The sequence below is a fragment of the Fistularia commersonii genome, chromosome 3, assembly GCF_037954325.1.
Source record: "Fistularia commersonii isolate RoL2024-O1a breed Wild chromosome 3, RoL_Fcom_v1.0, whole genome shotgun sequence".
NCBI lineage: Eukaryota > Metazoa > Chordata > Actinopteri > Syngnathiformes > Fistulariidae > Fistularia > Fistularia commersonii.
Genome location: NC_141286.1, coordinates 20,214,137 through 20,237,507, shown reverse-complemented (window position 1 = coordinate 20,237,507; position 23,371 = coordinate 20,214,137). Strand labels below are relative to the sequence as shown.

The 23,371-nt window shown below is 38.4% G+C and overlaps 1 protein-coding gene across 1 annotated transcript in view; it reads right to left on the bottom strand.

The window, feature by feature from the left end:
* Positions 1-23,371, bottom strand: part of luzp2 (leucine zipper protein 2) — a 169,575-nt gene that overhangs the window by 48,904 nt on the left and 97,300 nt on the right. The window contains exon 6 of the mRNA XM_086144019.1: positions 4,359-4,421. Within this exon, the coding sequence (XP_086000145.1) occupies positions 4,359-4,421 (63 nt within the window). The remainder of the gene's footprint in view (positions 1-4,358; positions 4,422-23,371) is intronic.

Below are 23,371 nucleotides of genomic sequence, written 5' to 3'. Positions count from 1 at the left end.
TGTCACATATATAACATATTATTAGTTATTATTGATAAGAAACTGTTATCAGAACTAAATATAATACATGAATATAGGATCACATGGAATTTTTACCATGAAATACATATTTTCTTAGTGGAAACAACTGCAAATGTTCGAAAACAAAACTGTTAGTTGTGATGTATGTGACATTGGTTGTGATCTAAAACTACACATGCTGTATCTAAGCCCTGTCAAGTATTATCAAAATGAAAACAAAAAGCTGTTTAGGATTGCAGGGTTAATTTTAGATGTTTTCATTAAGGGCTGCATTTGTCAAGGGTTGAGGAAAAGTAATTTAAAAAGTGATGAAAATGTTATTGAAACCCAATTAAGAGAAGAAATTAAAAGCAAGTGAAAGAAAGGGTAGATTTCCACCCATGTGGGATTGGTACAATGAGCTGTTAAATACTTCAAGACAAAATTTGTAAGAAATAATATTCATTTTAGAAAAAAAAACAAGAAATTCAATGGCACAATTATCTCCAGAGAACAATAACTTTGTAATGGAATTCAAATGTCACACCCCTAATACCCACTGGACATCTTAAGTGCCTGCCTTCATTTCAATGTGGATTGTTAAAACAATACCTTAATACCATGTAAATTCTCAAATTTGTGATCAAGCCACCCTCAGCGGCAACAAGAGCCTAAGACCCCAATCAAGGGTCTTTGCAAAGAATTACCATCCCAAGACAACCTTCCATTAAGCTCTTCGCCAACACAACAGGATGTTTACAAATATGATGTTGTTTCATCATCTGCATTCCCACAAAATATACTGAAAACCAGCTGCTACAAAGATCAAGTTCTAACATTACATGACAGATAAACAACATTATTCCATATTCCTGAACATGGGATCACAGGGGATGAAGCCATGCCAAACACATGATGGGCAAGAGTCAAAAATAACAAAAAAAATACAAAAAAACCTACCGCTAAATGTGCTTCACTGTGCACATCTTTATGGCAGAAAGAGAATGGACAATGAATAGGGCAGTAAAACTTATCGGTCAGACAGTTTTCTCTTCCCACAGGAAGATATCCAGCAAAACTTTTCGAAACACATTAGAGACTGAAACATTCTTCTCAACAAAAAAGGATCTGCATACCAAAATTCCCTTAAAAAATCTATCCCAAAAATCTTGTTACTTTTATTTCATTGAATTCTTTTGATAGAACTGCAGATACGTTTTACCAACATGAAATGAATGGCAGACCTGAAAATCATAAAGGTCTCATTTGCATTTATTCTGGCAAAACCCAGGAAACGTCAGTGTTCGTCAGATCGGATCTGAACTCCATCGAGGAAAAAAAAGCATTTAAAAAGATATCCGCTTGTCATACTATGGGCAGGACTGACAAGACAAGAATGTATACTTCGCACAAATCAACACTGCAGTGTCTTTTTTTGGCAGTCAATTCCCATTAAAATGTGAGTTGGAAACACCAGTCAAAAACAACTAAGGAAGGCTATGAAACTCACTGGGATCAGTGACTCATATCACATTCACAGCTTTCCACGGCAAACACATCTTCACATCCCTTACATTGTTCCACCGTTGGATAACATTATGAACCCTGAGATTTTAAAATCCATTTTCTGCTGAGATTTAAAAAAAATACGGAAAACGAAAAAGGGGGATGTTTTGCCACAGATGAATTGTAAAATGGTAAATCACCCCATGGGGCAAATGTCTATTCATTTCCTACGGTCAAAAAAAACAAAGGAGGGAAAAAAATTCTAATGTAATTTACGTGTGAAAAAATTAACATTGTTTTACTTTTTAAATGTATTTTCATACAGCACGCTGTGCATCATATGACATTATGATGTTTATTACATCCATTTATTTATTTATTTATTTATTTATTTATGATTATATTTAATAAATCCAATTCAGCATGGGGTATTCTTTTCAGAAGCCCCCTTCCCAAACATCTCCCAGATGACACAAGCAGTGCATTTTAACTGTGGGCCTGGACTATTGCACATAAATAGATATCTGGGTGTTTTAGTCGATGTACTCTCTTTTACTCCACAAAGTCATCAGTTGTTCAAAAGGTTGAAATTGACACTTGATTTTTATTTCAGAATTAAATCCTACCTTTCTTTTCAGTCCAAATAGATACGTTGCTGAAACTCCTATGTTGTTCTTGGACTTGCAGGTGTTCTGTACATGTATGCCTCATGTATGAGATCATATACTCTTAATACTGTGTGGCATTGAGGTTTATCACAAACTTATGGTCTCTTACTCATCACCGTGTGCTGTATAAACCGGTTGGATGCTAGTCTACACATAGACCAAAACAGTAGGGCTTTCTCTCCATCTTCTTACTGCCTACCTTCTCACCTGCAGAAAAATCTGGAATCTAAATGCTTGGTCTGACTGGATCCTTTAACGATGACTTGTAAACATGTACTGCTATGAGTATTTACCTGTACCTATGGGGTTTTTATGATTGTTCGCAGTTTTACGGCTGTGATTTAAATATCTTGTTATGTGATTACTTAATGTTTTTAGAGTATATTTGGTTGCTGATCGTCTGTTTGTATCATTGTTGCAACCTTGTTAACTGTGCTGCTGCCAGTCTGGGCCAGGACACATTTCTAGTTAAATATTTATTTAAAATAAATAAATAAATACATACATAAATACTCAACAAGGTCAACAGCAAAGATTGCCAGTCCTGAGTACTGTTTTTTGAGTATTAAAGTATCTCTTGGCCAATAAGATACTCCTCCTGAAAGTTGAAATAATTGCCATCAAGTAAAGCATGAGATTAATACGTGTCTATATCTATTCTATATTCTCTCCACTCAATTACTCAATGTTTTGCACATCCAGATGTAGTGCGGAACAGAAGCATTGGTACACATTTCTATCGTAATCCCATAATCAAATCAAATAAATTGATAAAATAAAAATAAAAAAAACACATAAGAAAATGACAAAATTACATCAGTCAAACACTCATTGGTAGGAACTGTTGTAAAAATAGTGCTCTAGGCGAAAGGTGCACTAACAAAAACAACTATGGGTTGGTTCCAAGTCTTCTGTCTTCCTCTAATTGGATGTTATTCTTGAAATTCTAAAATTTTTAACCTTTTAACCATATCAAGTTTGTACCATTCTTTAATCAATTATTTAGTTGTTTTTTTTTCTTCACTTGATTTGAAATGACTGAGTGATTGCTGCTTCAAGGACAAATAAAACTAAAAACCAATACACATTGTGTATCATCACTTCGTCACACCAACTCTTTGAAAAGTTACAGTGGAAGTTTAGAAACTAATTGCCATAATGCATCAGCCAGTGAACCTGTTTGACCCTAAAGCTTTTAACATCTTACAATATGACAATAATAAGACTTAGTTAAGTAGAAACTGCAAGGAACCCACGACCACAGTATCCTGATGCTCCAATGTGAAAGGAGACCAAATCCCTATCAGAGTGTTTTAGAATTTCAGCGGTATGATTACCCTAAGATAGCTGGTTTGAAAATGTAACTGTTAATCTATTTTCTATTCAATTTATAACCGGTTTTATATATATATATAAAGAACCAGATATAGGTAGGTCATGTAGTTGTGGAAAATTCAACTTCTTTAAGAAACATTGAATTCTTTTATGTTTTTTTTTTTACCTGAAGTGCACTGCTTTGCCTCTACTGTTCATCTAATTTATTCTATTTTAAACTACGTTAAATGATTCATCTTCTGAATGAGACATGCCTTAAAACCACAGAAATCACATTAATTCACATGATGAACCTCACACCCATTTAGACAGCATGAAAAGACAGGAGCAACCAACTGAGAAACTAAATCCCCAGAACTGTGGTCGATTCTCAAATGTGCTTAGATATAACTTTATTAAGTACCCATCTTTCCATCCATCTTGCCAAGTAAAAACTCAAAAACTATTAATATACAATGAGAAAATGAGTGTTTTATAACCACATTGTTTTCAAAGCAAAAATACAACAAAGCACACACACACACACACACAGAAATAAAGGGTATAGTAGTCATCAGTCACTATCAAGCTTAACACGACTGTCTTTGTTGCTGAAATCTGTCTAAAAGTTATTTCAAGCAACATTACCAAAAAGTCATACCATCTTATGCATAAACAGGTAAACTGGTGATTAAAAAGATAATAAGGAATAAGAAAGGACAATCCATCAATACACCAGGAAATGATAGCATTTTTTGTTGATGATCAATAAAAATAATATCAATTTCAGCTGTTAAGTCAAGAAAAAGTCTATCACGTAACAAAAAATAAGAATCTCAGTGGGAAATACTTCCGACTGAATGAACTCACCTCCTCAGCATAGGCATCGCAAAGTTTGTGTCCAGACAAAAGTTTATTTTTCAGACTCTTATTCTGAAAAAGAGGAGAGAAAAGATGATCCCATTAGTGACTGCCCTGAGACTTTTTATTCTGTGTTCCCCTGTATTCTTTGTAACTCCATGAAAGCATGGCTAACTGTGGCCTGGGTTCTCTTGCACTGTTTGTATCAAGGCGGGAACTGTGATAGCGTGTGCCTGACTGACTCCTGATGGAAGATGAGACTAAGGAGCGGTTGGTGCCCTATCAGATTATCTGAGAAGGCTCTCAGGCTTACAGGCATCCAAATCTCAAGTATGTAGCTCAGAGCCTGATCTACTATCTCCTATAAGTTTCTTTTTAAATCCTAAGGCATAGAAAAGGTGTTAAGGATCCAACTACTGCTCTTAAGGAATAGGTAAATCAAACTGTGAATAAAATTACACTGATCATCATGATAACAAAGGTAAATCTTAGACTTCTAAAGCAGGATATCCAACCTTTTTTTGTTCTTTTTTATGTGTGTGTGTATGTGCGTAACATGGGTACATCCATTTCATGTGTTTTCCTAGTGGACAACTGCAGGCATGGTTGACAGTCTTACCAAAACTGTCCATTAGAGGGCTCAGTCAGTGTTTGTCTGACTGAACATATAAAGTTGAAACTGTCACCCTCATCTTCTTCACGCAAAATGTTGCACTTGCGCTTTCATGGCATAGTTGTAAAGTGTAAAGGGAAAAACAAGCAACAACAAAGGTATTTTGGTTTCATCGATTGACAATTATTTGTGCTTCTTACCATAATGTAGAAATCCGCTTTTTAAGCTCAAGTGTGATGCAACAAGTCATTGGAGTTTGAAGCTGGATAGTTTTGAATTTCAAGAGTAACAATCTAATTTTGCTCATTAAGAACGTAAAAGGTTGACTGTAACGTTGCAAATACATTCTGGCATCAGAATCAGAGGTAAATATGATTCAACACATTGCACAAAAAAAAAAAAAAAAACGATCTTCTATTGAAAAATCCTCTGGCCATAAAGGAAACGTCTGCAAAAGCTCCATATGTCACAAAAAAGTGCAGACACCAGTATGTGAACAGATTACAGTGTACCAGTTTATAGTGACATCTAACAGACTTCAAAACAGCAGGGTGTTTGGTGCCAGGTGCCTAAGCACTGCTAAGACTGCACTGTTGCTGGGGTTTGAATGCAGTTATCTTGAGACTGCACAGCGAACGAATTGACAAGAAAACCTTCCTGCTACGGCGTCTTTGTGGGAGGCAGCCCTTGAATGATCCACATGGGAGATGAAAGGTGGCTCAAGCTATAAACAGATTATCTCCACGCCACAGTATGACAGGCAACATCATAGAACATTGGTAGAGTGCAAAAAAAAAAAAAAAAAAAAAAAAAAAAAATTGTAAAATTGGAAGAAATTAACTCAAACCAGATGAAATTCGTTAAAAGTCATGTAATTCTTATTGAATCCAATTGGATAACAGATGATTCTACAATCTTGTAGTAAAGAAAGGACTAATGGAGTTATTATTATAACTGATGTACACAATCCCCAACGTTGCATAGTGTTGTTATAGTCATATACTACTGTGCGATATGTTTAACTTCCATCTACATCTGCTCAGATCATGTGTATATATGTTTTTTTTAAACACCTTTTTATCCTCCCAGCATAGTGCATCTGACTGGGCTTCTTCTTCTTCTTTCGGCTTTTCCCTTCAGGGGTCACCACAGTGCATCTGATTGTACTGATCCACTTTATAAACTTTCTGTGTAAACATTACATGTTTACATTATTTCTTTTACTGTTAGTTATGTTTGCAACTTCTGCTGTCCACTTGCTGCTGTCACTGACAAATTTTCTCATTGTGAGACACCTAAAGACACCTTACCCTCTTCCCTGTTCAACTCTATTATGCAAGATGACCAAGATGCAGGATTATCAGCAAAGACAACAAGAAGACATGCTTCACAAGGCCAAAGTAGAAGTAAAAGTAGGAGTTATTATCGATTTGCATGTTATGGTTTTGTTGAGGTATTCTATAGGAGGAGGATTTATCCCGATTTATAAGTCAAATTGGATTTGAGCGTCAAGCGCAGTTGCCATTGTCTATGGTAGAAGAAAAAATGTGTAAAACTTGTAGAGAGAAAGCAATGAAGTAAATTTAGTTTGTTGCGATAAACACAATATTGCCTTAAGCAATTGTATTTTATGGATCATGACAAATTAATTGAGGCTTTGAAAATGATGTGTTGCTGTATCCAGAATAGCTCTGTGCTTGAAGGATACTCAGTGGTACAGTAAAGACAGTGAGGATGGAAGCAAGTGAGCGTGACTCAGCCAGCTGGCCCTTGACATTTACATATAAATGATGTGGCTGCATGCACAACCTTCACAATGTATGTCATGACAAATTCTGACTTAATGGATTTGTATACCAAAATGAAGCAGGGCACAGTATCATTACCCAAGGAGAGTTTGTAGATGAAAAAAAAAAACACCAATGACAACCATTGTGCACTAGTCCGGACATTATGGTAGAAGGGAAGGAGGCCCTCGAAATATACAACATCAAAAATATAGTTTGCACCCGAGAAGTGCGCCAGCATTTGAAAGATTTGCTAGAGTAGTACATTTGCTTCTGCATTAAATAATCATAATGAGTGGAAACACAATATTTGTAAATGAAGAGCTACGGAGAACCGATTTCGCGATGTAATTTGGCAGACAGAAAAATCCCCATCCAGCTCAAAACTCACCATTTTTTTAATGAGCAATACATTCCATGTTCATAATGCCTCTTTTGCAGATTAGGTGTTACTCCCACATGAACACATGTACAGAATACTGTATATGCAAATAGCTACAGTGCATGCACACTAAATAGCATTAATGAGCTGGGTTGGCAGTTTTTTGGTGATTCAGTGATGCAAAACTCACCCAGTATCAATTCCAGACAGTTGCATCTCTGATTGGCCAAATGGTTGGACTTACATTCCAGGATGTTTAAAACTTGCAGTTGTCACAAAATACGATGTGGGTTGCTCAAGGGACCTCCTCAAAGTTACAGTGAAAGGTGTTATTTCCTGAGGCTTTTAATTCGATAGACGCATAAACATGGGGAATATTTTTTTCTTTCAAATTTGCATGTTGCACATGTTTTCCATTCAGAAGAAAATAAGAACATCTTTATAGGTGCTAAGAATGTCTATCTTTCAGTCATTCTATATTTCTTGATCATTGAAAAGAAAATCATTGTTGAAAGCAAAGGCCAAGAAAAAAAGCTATAAATGCGGGAGTCATGAGTCTAGTGTTTATTGCTGCTGTTTATTATTGTTTTGTTGTTTTTATCCGAAAACGCATGTTAGATGCTTCAGACGTATGTAAAGAGGAGATATAGAGAATATATTGATAGAAGGATTCTGGTGTTGGAACTGCCAGGCAGGAGGACAAGAGGAAGACCTAAGAGTAGATTTATGGACGCAGCGAAAAAGGATAGAAACTTAGTCGGTGTACGAGAAGTGGATACAGAGAATAGGGTTAGATAGATCAGGTTGATTTGCTGTGGCAACCCCAGAAGGGAGTAGCTGAAAGGAAAAGAAGACTTGTTGTTTTTATTAGGTTAGTTTTTTCAACTTGTTGGCAAATGCTGCTTTTCTGTTTATTGAAGTGATCACCATGTCTTTTTGATTTTTCTCCAGGTTCTGTTAAAAAAAAAAGTGCTGCATTTAATTATACATGGTCTGTAGGTTTTAATTAGAGAATTAATGCTTATATTTTGGGTTTTTTGGCCTTTAACTAACAAGCAATCAGTTCAGGATGGATTGACTGTACCACCCATTCTTGCCCTGTAACAGATGGGGAGTAGCTGCAGCCTTACTGTTTGCATGATTAGCAGGGTACGTGATCAATTCATTAGTGATTAAACCTGTTTATTACAAAATATGTTACATGTGAATAAACATTTATATGTAAACAAATGAAAGTGAGGCAATGACAACCTAATGAGTTAACCAATCTTTGTGGTAATTCATCAAAAAAATATACACTAAATATACAGTCCATCTGACTAAAATATGCTGAAATATTTAAAATCTGCAATGCTTATATGTTTACTACATCAAAGAAATTTAAGGTCAGTCTGCCTGAAGTGAAGTGAATGCTGACATCGTTCACACATCAGCACTGGACCCTTTTAGCCGAGTGTGAAGTGACAAAGATTCTCTCGTCTGGTAAAATAGTTTTGGATTAAATTTTTATCATGTCTCTACATTAACACCATGGGGTGAAATTGGACTAATGCACAATTAACTTGCGATCCTGTCGCCTTCAGCTCTTTATCTAGCACTTCTCTGTGGCTGTTCCCTCATGCGGCCTTTGCTTATTGCAATGTGTCAAGACGATATTCATTGGCTTGTCCATTTACGTTGTGTTTTTTGTGGATGGATTTCAAACTCAATAATGGGTGGTAGCCATTACTCACTTTACTTAAAAAATCTAAATTCATTTTCTGTGATGATTTCAATTACATAAACACTTGAGTTCATTCAATTAAACTAAATTTACTTAAATTTTAGCTGGACGAAGTGTTGTGTAAAGCTTTTTATAATCATAATTACACATTTCCACTAATAATATGGCCATTCTACTTAGCACTGCAGGCAAGAGAAAACTACAGTGAAGCATACCTATGACCCAAAAGAAACTGGTTATAGGGTCAAAAGATGTAGCCTTGGCCACTAATGTCCAACTTAATAGTTCAAATGAAATTGCATTAAATAAGACCATCAAGTATTTCACATCCAAAGCCAATTCACATCTTAATGATAATCTTCATGAACTTGACCTATACATGTAATGTTTTTGGCAAAAGCAGAAGGGGTTATTATTACAGCACGGAAAAGTAGAATTAGACGAAAGAGTCATGTGACAGTATAAGACAAATGTCAGATATCAGCCTCTACATAGCTGTTTTTTGGTCCACATTTGTTTCACTGTCATAAAACAGTCAAAATTTGACGGTATTAAAAACAAGCTTTATTCATTCCCCCCAACAACAATATCTCATACAATATTCTGTTTGTGACATAAAAATATGTGCAACAAACATCAAGACATTTATTGTGCACCCCAAAAGACTTTTTGTCCATCATTCCTTGTTTTTTTCCCTATTATCTTACCTTATTCCATATTTGTTTGACATACTATCTGATACTTTCAAGCACCGCTCTAGGCTACTTCATTGGCTGCTAATATACCATGGGAATGAATTGAAGAATAAAGAAATAGAGAGAAAAAAATAAAAGAAAAAAAACAAAAGACAAAACAATGCGACATGGTATTGGGGCCTCAGTGGCATGTGACAAAATAAACATACATTGCACCAGGTGAGCAATACGGTGATGCAAAATTTTCACTTGTTGAGGTGTAAGACAATATAAATATAAAATATCTCAAATAAAGTGGATACAGCAAGCTCCATTTTTGATCTGAATAAGTTCCAACTTTTGATCTACTAATTTCTTTTCATATCACTTAATTTAAGTTAGGCAACCCCCAAGGCTCTCTATGTTAAATTAAATTTATTTTGCATTTCATTATTTCCCCTCATGAATACTTTTCCCATTTAAATAAAAAAATAATTTTAGATGAAACAATATATTACTTGCACTTTTAAGTGTGTATTGGTAGTTTCTAGATAGTACCAGTAACCAGTGGTATCCATATGGCTAAAACAACCACTACAGGTTTAGGTGAGCCCCCAGTTTCATTTATTTATGTAATTAATTAATCAATGAACTAATTATTGTATTTGTTGTCTATAAATAAAAAGCTTGTCATGAATATTGGTGAAGAAAGACCAACATCCTCTGCAGGGTTGTCAACACTGTATATTTAATGCAGTATATTGCATACTGTAGAACATGACACTTGTTTCGTAATCTGCACTGTTGTGGCTGAAAGGACTGCATCCCAGTTCCTCTGATTTCTGTGCCTCTTGACAATATAGCAGCCTGATAGATTCATAAAACAAATAACACTTAAGACATACTAAAAGGCTGACGTTCATTTAAAAAGTCAGAGCACAGCTACGAGATATTTTTAGACCACTTCATTGACCCGGACGGATGAAGACCGGACGGATAAAAATTGGGTGCAAAGTCACATCTCTGTCTGTCAATAGCGGGAGAAGCACAAAGTGACCTTTCAAACAATGGCACTTGCATATCAGTGTGAGGTATTTGTTGAAAAATGGGTCTGAGGTTAGGAACAATTATTTTTGCTAACGATCTGTAAAGAGGCATGAGTGTACCCTTCATCTGCAGGGCTCTCGAAAAAAAAGTCCAAAACTCCTATTGATTCACAAAATTCAGCAAAATGAATAGCAAAGCCTACTTTTACTGATGTTTTTTTGTTCCCTTATCCCACTCTGCTGAAGAGACTAGTGAGTAATCAGAGTTCTGAATCAAAGTACATTTCTCCACTGCCTACTACGTCGGCAATGCATTCAATTCTGTGTGGAAAAACAAACACGAAGCACATCCAGTTCCTTTTCATTTTAGCAAATTAAATTGCAGGTGGGCAGATCTCTCACATACCTCATCTAACATATCTAGTAATTCAGTGGGAGGACTTCTCATAATTCACAAGTATCAGAATAGCAGAATATGTTATTCAACTTTCAATTGAAAGCTCTGCCTTCAACTCACTGACTTATGAATTAATATAATATGTATTTAACAGTGCAATCATATCTGAAAATCTGGGCATGGAGTGGAGGGCCGGAGCCTATCTCAACTATCATTGGACAAGAGGCAGGACCGTAAAGCCTGGACCGTCACAACGGATTACAGTGCCACATATGGACAGATAATGATTCACTCTTTATTTCAAACATCTGGTTAATTTAGGACCTCAAATTAACCTACTGCATGTTTTTGGACTCTGGGAGGAAACCCATGCAGACAAAGAGAGAACATGCAAGCTAATATTGAAAGCAGCAACCAGAAAAGCCTGCTGTCGGAATCAAGCCAGGAACCTGAATGCTGTGAGACAAAATAAAAACCACTGTGATGCCATAATAGATATGCTTTCTGAAATATGAAATAATATCAAAGGGGATATTATTCATGTCTGCCCTTTCCATGTGGTTTTGTTCATTACTGTTTGTATGAAACAGAATAATGCCATTTGGGTCTTCATGCTTGCTGTTTTCTTTATTCAAGGCTTGCATTTTTGTTTCAAAAGAAAAAAAAAAAACCTGCATAATGAAATGCAAATAAAATACATAGGAATTGTCAACTTGACAGCCCTTGTCCTATTTAAAGTAAATGTATCTCACAAATAATATAGCCAATTACAATCACTGTCAGAAAGGTGCAGAAGACTTGTCTGTTCTCTCCAATAAATGAAAAAGAATAATAGAATTGATAGGCAACTGGGACATGGTCTGAAGTTCTCCAGTTATGTAGCTGTCTATCTCATCTAATACATTATACAAAAGCTTCATTATGGATAAGCTATTAAATATGATACGCCTCTGTGAATCTTACAAGGTGTTTGACAGGTTGAGATGAACTCAATTTTATGTTTTTTTGAGAACTCTTGAGGTCAGAGGGGGGATTATCTTGCATATGTGAAAAGACGGTTCTATTGTTCTGTCATATAATCATACTCACGCCGTACGGACACTCAATTAGAATAAGGATGTGAGAAAGTGGTATTTTTCCTTGTCAGACCCTTTTTCTTAGGCCTAATCAAAGAAATAATCTCATGAATCCCACACTCAAAACCAAAAGATAACATCGAGAAATTCAATAAATCTGCCATCGTTCCTGTTTGAACTTTAGTTTCGTTATTTCTACATCTGCTGGAACCCCCCAACCCCCAACAAATTTAAAAGTACTTTCTAGAATTAGGTGGCATTAGCATCCATTGTTGTCTACTTCAAATTGTGACAACATGCAAAGTACCTTTACAAGACATATAATTAGATGTGATAGAAAAATTATTGGAAGAAATAATTAAAAGTGTGAAATATATATATTTTTTTGATAGTAAGCCGGTTATAAACAGGATATGTGTGTTCGTGTATGCACATGCTACTGCAAGGACCTGGTGGCCACCAAAGGACCCCTGACACTAAATCACTGTCAAACTGACTGATCATCCAACAAAGTTAGATGACATAATGCTTTATCCATTAAACCTTCTGCTGATGATGTTATATTAACTTAAAACAACTACAGATGATGGACTTACATGCTAGGATCATTGTGATTGTTGGAAGAAATGTGGAAAAAACATTATTAATCTGTATTCATAATAATAACAAAAATAATTTCATAGAGTATCTCCCATCAAATTGCTGTTCAAGTGAGAAGAGTAGGACATCATAACGACATATGATTCATTAACGTAGCCTATCCTGAGGGATGGAGTTAGACCCATCCAATTAACCCAGTCCAATTTTTTTTTACGCTGTGGGAGGTAACTGGAGGAAACCCACAAGACCACTGGGAGGACATGCAACTCCGGAAAGAATGGCCCCCTGTCAGGATAGAACCAGGAACCTTCTTGATGTGAGGCGGAAGAGCCAACCATTGTGCCACTGAGCCGAGCCGAGCCGGTGTGTGTATGTGTGTTTCTTTGAGTTTGAAGAAAATGCGGTAATTGTTACAAGGAGACAATGTCAATGAAGGACTGTTCGAGTAACCGATTCAGAAAGTGACTGGGATGATATATGGAGTCAGGCTGTGTGATCAGGGGACGCAACAGTCTATATGACAGTGTGCCCTGCTGTCAAACAGGACTATTCCTTAAGCAGGAGCAGTACTGTATGCTGGTTTGTGTGATGGGATGCTGTGTTGTTGCATGAAACCTCTCTCTTATATACTCTTTTGGAAATTTTAATTATTGATAGCAGTGAAGTGCTACTAAATTTTTTTCTCAGTTTTGGTTGATCTATTCATTTGAGGTATAATAATATAATGTCAGATCCTATGGAGATTTGTATAATGAATTATTATGAAAAAATAACCCCTAATTTTATTCTATTTTTTTTTATCTTGTTTTTTTTCCTCTTTCCCATCTGTTTAATTCCTTTATTGTTTTCTTTTTCTGCTACCCACTGTTTGTGCCACAGTTTGAAACTGTCTGACAATTGGCTTTAGGGCTCACGGATCCCATTGCAGACTTGTGCGTACCTAGTGTGAATATCTACACTGTTTGAATTACCGAAGGAGGAGATATTTTTACCGCCTCTGTGTGTGAGCCAGACATTATCTGGTGATCTGCAAAAAAGTGGTTTGTCAAAAAAAGGATAAAAAAAGAGGTACTGGCAGGCTGGTCATCCTTACCACAGTTGATCACTACATGGACTTGAATTTGAACATCATTATTATTAATATTGCATTTCCATGCAGATTATTCCAATATTGGTGATAACTTAAAAAAATGCATAAATTAACAAATAAAAATAATTGTTTCTCTTCTCTTTCAAACTCTTACCAGGTATACATCACACTGAGTTTTAATTTTGTGATTTTAAGGGATTGCACAGACATCAGCAAGGAAGATGAAAGTAGTTTCTTTTATTGCGAGAAAAGTACTGATTGTTGACATTGGTGTGGGCAAAGTAATTTGGTGCTTCAACAAAGAAATACAAGAAATATATATTTCATTTTACATAAATGCTTTAAAAAATAACACACCATTAGGATCAACATGTATTTCAGGGGGAGTAATACAACTTGGATTGAGGTTGCCTTGAGCCCGGCATATAATGTAATTTATCATACCGGCCTTGGATGTCATGTTAAACAAAAAGATATTGAATGATTTTTGGGAAGAGTGGGCTGTCATTTTTCCAAATTACGTTCTAATCGTGGAGCCAATGCAGTATTTGAGAGACAGAGAAAGAGAAAGAAAGAGAGAGAGAGAAAGGGAGAGAGAGAGAGAGAGAGTTATGGTATTGTTGCAGCAGTACTTTGGGGCAGGTAGGTTGGAGAAAGCAGGGTCAGCAATGACGTCAAACTCTTTGGTACCTTATTCATTACCCGCAAGGAAAAATCCCACGAGAGATCAGTGCCTCTCTATGGAAGAGCTTATGCAATCTCTCCCGCTTAGAGGTGTGGCTCACCTTAAGTTTGAATGCACATTGAATGGTTATGCAATGTTTTTTTGCTTGTCATGATGTAGATTAATATGAATAAGCATGGGTAGATTGAAATATACTGATATTCTAGGCGTGCAATAGACAACAACGGGAGATAGAATATCCTAGCTATTTGAAACAATACTTGAAAAACAATGTGTAAATAACTGATGACAGTCAGATGTTGAGCTTTCAGATTGCTCGTGAGGAATTCTGTAGTTTCCACAAAAAAACAGTCTTCCGAGGAACTGTGACACTGAAAATTCTGCCCCCTCTATGCTTTTGGTTCTCAGAGTATATTTCCTTTGACGCAAGAGATTTGTGATGCCATTTCAAGTGCCATAAACCTCACTGACCTTTATTGTATAATTTATTTTTATCGTGAAAAACGAATGGGAGTTAATTATTTCTTATCTTTTACATATATATATTTATAAATATATAAAATTGAAAGTAGGTATATTCAACATACTTCTAATGTTTATTTGTTTGAATTTTTCTGTGCTATATACAGTACAGATAATTTGATTTGTGAATCAGTCACCTATATGGGACCAATTTCCCTATGCAGATCAATAAAGCATTTGTGATTGTTATTCCTAATCCATATTTCAGATGTATAAAGAATTAGAGGAGCGCTTGCGAAATTTGATTGAGCTTCCTATAAATGGTAAATGGGCTGCAATTATATTGAGCTTTTCGATTATACTCAGTCCTCAAAGTGCTTTTTACAACAGCTCAACCATTCACACATATTTATTCACTGCTGGCAGAAGGGGCTGTTCGAGGTGCCAACACGCTAACATATTCACATGTCACTGTCAGAGAGATGGCCACGCAGGCGGGGAGAAAGCACAATAAAGCCAAAACAACAGCATTCCACTGACTCAAAACATTACACATAAAGATTTATCCGTACACTAATACCTACATCAATTCTCACTTCCAGGTTTTCGTTTAGGGTATAGCATCGGATATTAGCCTGACACATCGCTTTGATTTTGGTAGATCTCATCCCTATTCACATCACTGTGGCAGGGAAGCGAGCATTATGCAGTATCACATGGATTACTCTCCATAAATGTTACATGTTTTCAGGGAGGCACTTCTGTTTGCTATTTCCATATTCATAGATTTCAGGAGTTTCTTTCTGCTTATAGGACTCATTTTAGGCAATTGTGCCAATTTTCACTGTATATTACTGTCATTATGTAAATAAATGAAGTTAAATAAATGTGTGAACATGGAAGTGAGATAAAAGACACAAATGCTCTTTTTTGCTGTATGTTGGATCTCAGAAAAGGTTGCTTTTAAGTATCTGGCAATGTCAGAGTTTATAATCATGAAAAGGTAAGTGGTGTTGGTTTTTTGTGTGAAATACCTCTCAAAATTTATATCTAAAATCCATTAAAATGTAAATCTTCTAATCAGCTCTTTGACACTACAGTTTTATATTGCAGAGAGTATCTTAGTCTTATCTTATTCCAGAGGTAAAAAGGCATTCTGGACAGAGAATAGTACGGTTCCCTACAAATAAGACTTTGTTGTAATTTATTCAAAATATAATGAGTATGCAAGTAAGAGGGGCAAAGTTTATGTGCAACTATGACAACAATGTAATTTTCTCACTTATATAATGATCCAGTTATTTCCATTAAATTACAAGTCATCAGCATAAAAATTTCACAATACAGGATTTAAGCATACTATATTACATTTGAAATCTAAATTGTATTATTTGTTCATTTATCTTTTTATATCATAACTATGAAATCATTCATATATTTTTTTTTTACAAAATAAAGTAAATTATCGATTGCCCCTGACTCAGTGCCTGTACATTAGGGTTCAACATGGTGGTAGCCACCCTCCACCTTCAGGTGGCGGGATGGGTTCTGACTGTTGTTTTCAGCTATGCACCCAACAGTTCACTTTATCCACCCTTCTTGAGGTCAGCTGGAGAGCGCCCCTAGTTCTACTGAGAGACTTCAACGCTCATGTGGCCAACAACAGTGCGACTTGGAAGGGTGTGACTGGGATAAATGGCCCCCGAGAATTGAACCCGAGCAGTGTCTTGTTACTGGACGTCCGAGCCTGTTACGGATTGTCCATAACAAACACCATTTTCAGGCAAAAAAGGTGAATCCATATCCATCTGCGCTTGGCACCGATGCACCTGAGGCCGCAGTTCTTTGATTGACCTAGGAGTCATGTCATCAGACTTGCAGCCACATGTCTTGGACACTCAGGTGAAGAGAGGGGCGGAGCTGTCAACTGATCACCACCTGGTGGCGAGCTGGCTCAGGGTGGTGGGGGAGGATGCCGGTTAGACCTGGTAGACTCAAATACAACATGAGGGGCTGCTGGGAACGTCTGGTAGAGTCCCCTGTCAGAAGGAGTTTCACTTCCCATCTCCGGGAGAACTACAACCACGCCCCAATGGGCCATGTTCTGTGTTTCCATTGTCAAGCCAGCAAATTGGAGCTGCTGCTGTAAGAGTGTAAGGGTAGGTGGAAGGGAGCTGAGGGATGCTGTCAAACTGAATAAGGAGTCCTATCAGGCTTTTCTGGCCTTTGGGGCTCCGGAGGCAGCTGACAGCTACCGGCAGGCAAAGTGGCAAGCGGCTTCAGTGGTTGACGAGGCAAAAACTCGGGCATGGGAGGAGTTCGAGGAGACTATGCAGAAGGACTTCCAGAGGGCTTCGAGGAGATTCTGGTCCACCATCTGGTGGCCCAAGTGTGGGACGCAGTGTTCTGTCAACACTGTGTATAGTGGGAATGAGGCTTTGCTGACTTCAACTCAAGAAGTAATAGATCAGTGGGAGGAATACTTCTGAGACCTCCTCAATCCCGTCGAAATGTCTTCCGATGAGGAAGCAGAGCCAGGGGACTCTGGAGCGGATCCACTTATTTTCGGGCTGAAGTTGCTGAAGCAGTCGAAAAGATCTTCAGTAGAGAGGCCCCAGGGGGTGGATGAAGTCCGCCATGGGGTCCCAAAGGCTCTGGATGTTTTAGAGCTGTCCTGGCTGACAGCATTGCGTGGATGTGGGGGACAGTGCCCCTGGACTGGCAGACTGGGGTGGTAATCCCACCGATCCAATCACCCTTTTTTTTAAAAAAAAAGGTTTGTTGAACCTCAGATCCAGGAGGAGCAAGGCATTCAACCATCCTGCGAGCAATCTGGTGGGGAGTGCTCTGGGAACACGTGGTACCAAACCTTGTTTTACGGGCTGTTCAATCCCCGTATGATCAGTGTTGGCGCTTGGTCCACATTTCCAGTTGTAAGTCGGATTCGTTTCCGGTGAGATTTGGACCCCACCAGGGCTGCCCTTTGTCACTGATTCAGTTCAAATCTTTTATGGACAGAATTTCTAGGTGCAGCCAGGGCGTTGAGGGGATCCAGTTTGGTGGCCACAGGATCAAGTCTGCTTTTCGCAGATGATGCGATATTGTTGGCTTCATCATTCCATGATCTCCAGCTCTCACTGAAGCAGTTCATGGGCCGAATGTGAAGTGGCCAGGATGAGGATCAGAACCTCCAAATCCTGGACACTCTGGGTTGGGAAAAAGGTTCTGCCTCGAGTTCAAGTATCTCGGGGTCTTGTTCACAAGAGAGGGAAGGAGATCGACAGGTGGGTTGGTGCGGTGTCTGCAGCGATGCAGATTTTATACCGATTTATCGCTGTGAAAAGGGAGCTGAGCTCAAAATTTACTGGTTGATCTATGTTCCCATCCTCACCTATGGTCACGAGGTGTTGGAAGTGACCAATAGAATGATATCTCGGATACAGGCAGCCCAAATAAGTTTTCTCTGCAGGGTGGCCGGATTCTCCCTAAGAGATGGGGTGAGAAGGTCATCCGTCTGGGAGGAGCTCTGAACAGAGTTGCTGCTCCTCCGCATAGAGAGGAGTCAGATGATGTGGCTCGGGCATCTCGTCAGGATACCTCCTGGACACCTCCCGGGGGAAGTATTCTGGGCATTTCCATCAGGGAGGACACCACAGGGAAGACCCAGGACACGCAGGAGAGAGTATGTCTCTAGGCTGGCCTGGGGAAGCCTTGAGATGCCCCCAAAAGTGCTGGACTATGTGGCAGGGGAGAGGGAAGTCTGGGCCTTTCTGCTCCGGCTCCTGTCCCCTCCCCGTAACCCGTCTTTAGATAAGATGGATGGATTGATGGATGGATTGATGGATGGATGGATGCATGAATGCATGGATGGATGGATGGGTATTTACTTACTTTACAGGACTTACTCATCACTTTGATTGCACAATATGTGAGAAGCCCAATAAAGACAATTTTCACATGTAATATAATTTATCAGTCATCAATGGAATTTCAGGGAATATGCATTTTACAGACATGGTTGATTAGCATAAGATTAGTTTAGACACAGCAAAGCACAGCAAATATTTAATCACCTGGAATATGGTTTAGTTGGGATTATAGCAGAGTACAATAAACAAAAAAAAAAAACGATATTCATTAAAGCTTCTCATGAAAATCTTATGGAAGTGGTGGTTATTTAAGGTAGCATTTTATTTATTTATTTATTTACGTAGTCATTTACTTATTTTGTGAATAAGTGTGGACCATAGGCAATAAAACACAGACAGCAGCTTGACTATGTTTTTCAATTACAATACTTGATTCACTTGAACCAAAGTGAAAAGTCAATATAATTCATAAGCAATGGTTTCAAAGGTCCGTACTGTGGGACTCAGCTCTTTTGTGGACACTATTGATAAATATCTATGTCAGGCTGTGATGACTTAGTGATAGGTATGATATGAGTATTCTGAATACATGTCAACTGTCTTTACCTCACTTTAAATGTCCTTTAACCATTCCTCAAGTCAAATGATGCCAAGGTTCAAACCGGGTTAACTTGTTGAAAAACATGGTTGACAGACTTGATGAAATTTTGAGCATGATTTTATGCAAGAGATTGAATCTGATCTGATTAAAACCCCAAGTGTCCTACATTATCTATACCTCAAGCCATCTTTTTATTAGGATAAATAAGACACTCTTGATACTGTCGTCTGGTCTCTGTGCCATTAGTGCTTGTTGCAAATGTCAGCAAATGTCTGTTGTGAAGCTTTGAAAGCTTTATAGGAAAGGAGGAACCAATATAAATGTAGGTAACTTACCAGTTCCTGAAAGGGGGTTATTATTTGTTAATAAAATACTAGTGTATTGGCTGCATCACAGACAGAATAGAATACAGTCATTTTGCAGACGCTCTTATTCAAAGCGACTTACAGTGGAAATGGCGGAGATTGAACCCAGAACCTCATACATGCAAAGAAAGCGCTCTACCACTGACCTACACGTTCGCCTCCAGAAACTGGAATTTCTCTGCAGTTTGTCCTTTTGTATATTACAGCACCACAGCAATGTTGGGAGGAATTGCATATTTATTAAGGTCTTCCCACAGAGTCAGACGAACAAGCAATCCTGTTGGGTGTACAATATATTTGTGGTGTTTGTTGGTCTGTCATTCACCTCTCAGGTTTACCTATCACCCCAGATTTCATTACAGACAAGCTTGGGCAGAATTATTAAACTTCATGGTTTGAAAATTCCCCAAATATGGCTTTTCCATCTTATAGTCAGCTGTTTCTCCCAGTTACATTTATTCTCACTCATGTTTTGCAAACAGAGCCCTGCTGATAATGAATCACCACAATTTCAGCATTTCTTATCAAATAAACCTTTGCAAAATATGATGCAGGTTCAGGTCAGACAAATAAAATGGCCAGGTTCAAACGTGCAATAGATGAAATCAACAATTTTGAATCCCACGGACGGCCATTTGAAGACCCATTTTTCCATAAAACTCCCTAAACTTGACTACTTCTAATTGCTGAATCATCCATCCATCTTCCCCTGCTTATCCAGAGTCAGGTCATGGGAGCAACAGCCAGAGCAGAGAGGCTCAGACCTCCCAAACCCCGCTTCATAGTCCAGCTCCTCTGGGGGGACCTCAAAGTATTGCCAGGCCAGCCTGGAGACAGTCTCTCCTGCGTGTCCTGGGTCTTCCCTGTGGTCTCCTACCAGATGGACATGCTCAGAATACCTCCCCCAGGAGGTGTCCAGGGGGCATCCTGACCAGATGCTCGATCCACCTCCAATGACTCCTATCTATGCGGAGGAGTAGCAGCTCTACTCCGAACTCCTCCCGGCTGACCGAACTTCTCACCCTATCTCTTTGTGAGAATCTGGCCAACCTGCAGAGGAAACTTATTTCAGCCACCTGTATCCGAGATCTCATTCTATTGGTCACTACTCACAGCTCGTGATCATAGGTGAGAGTGGGAACGTAGATGGACCAGTAAATTGAGAGCTGAGCCAAAAGGCGAAGCTCCCTTTTCACCACGATAGACCAGTATAGAAACCAAATCGCTGCAGACACAACACTGATCCGCCTTTCAATCTCCTGCTTAATCCTTCTCTCATTCATGAACAAGACCCCGAGATACTCGAACCCCTCCCCTTAGAGCGGGACCTCTTCCCCGACCCGGAGTGGTCATTCCACCCGGTTCCAGTTGAGCACCATGGTCTCAGATTTGGAGGTGCTGATCCTCATTCTGGCCACTTCATACTCAGCTGCTAACCGCTCCAGTGAGAGCTGGAGATCATGGCCCGGTGAAGCCAACAGAACCACATCATCTACAGAAAGCAGACTTGATCTTGCGGCCAAAAAACTGGATCCCCTTGACATCTTGGCTGCGCCTAGAAATTCTGTCCATAAAAGCAATGAACAGAATCGGTGATAAAGAGCAGCCCTGGCGAGTGAATCCAACTCTCATCGACATACAACTGGCAATGTGGACCAAGCTCTGACACCGGACACAGGGAACAAACTGCCCGTATGACGGAGTTTGGTACCCTGGAGTAAACCCCACAGGATTGCCTGCTGGACACAGCCAAGTGCCTTCTCGAGATCCACAAAACACATGTAGACTGGTTGGGCAAACTCCCATGCCCCCTCGAAGACCCTGCCAAAGCTAAAGAGCTGGTTCACTGTTCCACGGCCAGGACGAAAACCACACTGCTCTTCCTGAATCCGAGGTTCAACGACCTGGCAGACCCTCTTCTCCGGCACTGGTGGAAACCTTACCAGGGAGCCTGAGGAATGTGACCCCACTGCAGTTGGAGCACACCCTCCGTTCCCCCTTTTTAAAAAGGGGCCTCACCACCCTGCCAGTGCAGGAGGTAGAGCAATCGTCTTTGTTTCCGAACATTCTTGGTTCAATTCCTGGCTCCTATTAGTGTGTCCAAGTATTGTTTAGCAAGACACTGAGCCCCTCACTGTTCCCCTGGTGCTGGTGGATGGCAGCCTACTTCTCATGGTTCATCCATGATGGGTTAATTGCAAAGAACAATTTCCCCACGGGGATCAATAAAAGATAAATTATTATCATTTATATTGTAAAACAACGGACAACGAATGGCTCTCAACTAATGACACCTTAACAACTTAATGAATGTGACTAAATGCCCAAATCATCTGTTGATCACTGGCTGTTCAAATATAATCATTTAGGTAGCATAGTAATATATTTTCCCCATTTAGATGAATTTGCAACATATTTTTGTACCTCTCTTGAGCAATGCTGCAGGAGACAGTAGCTGCATAATAGACTTTCTGTCAGTTAAATGGACTGCAAAAACACAACTATTGACCTTAGTCTTTAGAAGATAATGCTTTTATAAGATATGTATAAGACTTACTGAAAGCGTGTTATATTCACAGAGCCTCCAGCAACAGTCTGACAACTGTGTGAAGACAGATGCAAATTGTATAGGCCAACGGTTTATTTATCTAACTTTGACCTCAGACTGTTATACCAGTGATATGTTTTTAGAGTTTAAAATGCAAAAACACAGCAATTTTGACAGTTTTATGCAGCACTTCCCGGATGATGACACAAATGGCATCACACACTTAAGACTACAGTGAGGATCACGGAGATACAGTAAATGCATAAAACACAGTAATCAAAATCACATAATGTGATTTGATTCTAGATAAGACAAAATGGTATGAAAAAAAGACCTGCTCACTCGTATAAGTAGGATATGATAAATGCATTAAAGTAAGAGGCGGAAAGTGACTGTAAATGGGCTATGATAAATTAGAGATTAAGAAATTAAATGGGCAAACAATGTACAACAATGGAAGGAAAGGATTAATATTCAAGGATACTTTAAAGCTGATGCCTTTAAACAACCTTTTACTTTTTATCAATAATTTTTAATATTAAGTGGTGGGATTCATTCAGCATTCTACTTATTTTCTGTAAGTAACACCTGATTTCAATACTGCATTTTATGAAGAATGTTGGAGGGAGACACTTGCCTTTTTTCATTGCTGGTTTTGTGGTCATTTTGTGGTTTTCCGCTCAACTTAAATCGAACTTAATTAGTGCAATATATCAAATTAAACATGACTGGAATTAGAGGTAAACCCAGATGTGTAACCTTTCATAAGACTTGCAAAAGAAACTTAAAATCATGGGAATGACAAATGTTTAAATGATCCTTGAATGCTTTTTATTAGTTTTGCATGAACAAACCATCCTGCACAATATCACGGAGATATTTATTGTTGAATCATAGCACGGCTCCTCTTGAGTCTCTGATTGCAATGTAGCTATACCAATTTTTTTGCCTTCAGGCAAACACCGTTTTGTGAAAGCAATCTATCAGGCAGGATGTCACCCATCTTACCATAGAAAAAAATAAAAAAATGACATGACATGCCAAAACCTGTCTCACCCCATTTCACTGAAACACCCTTTTCTGTCTGCACTTTCCCACTTAATG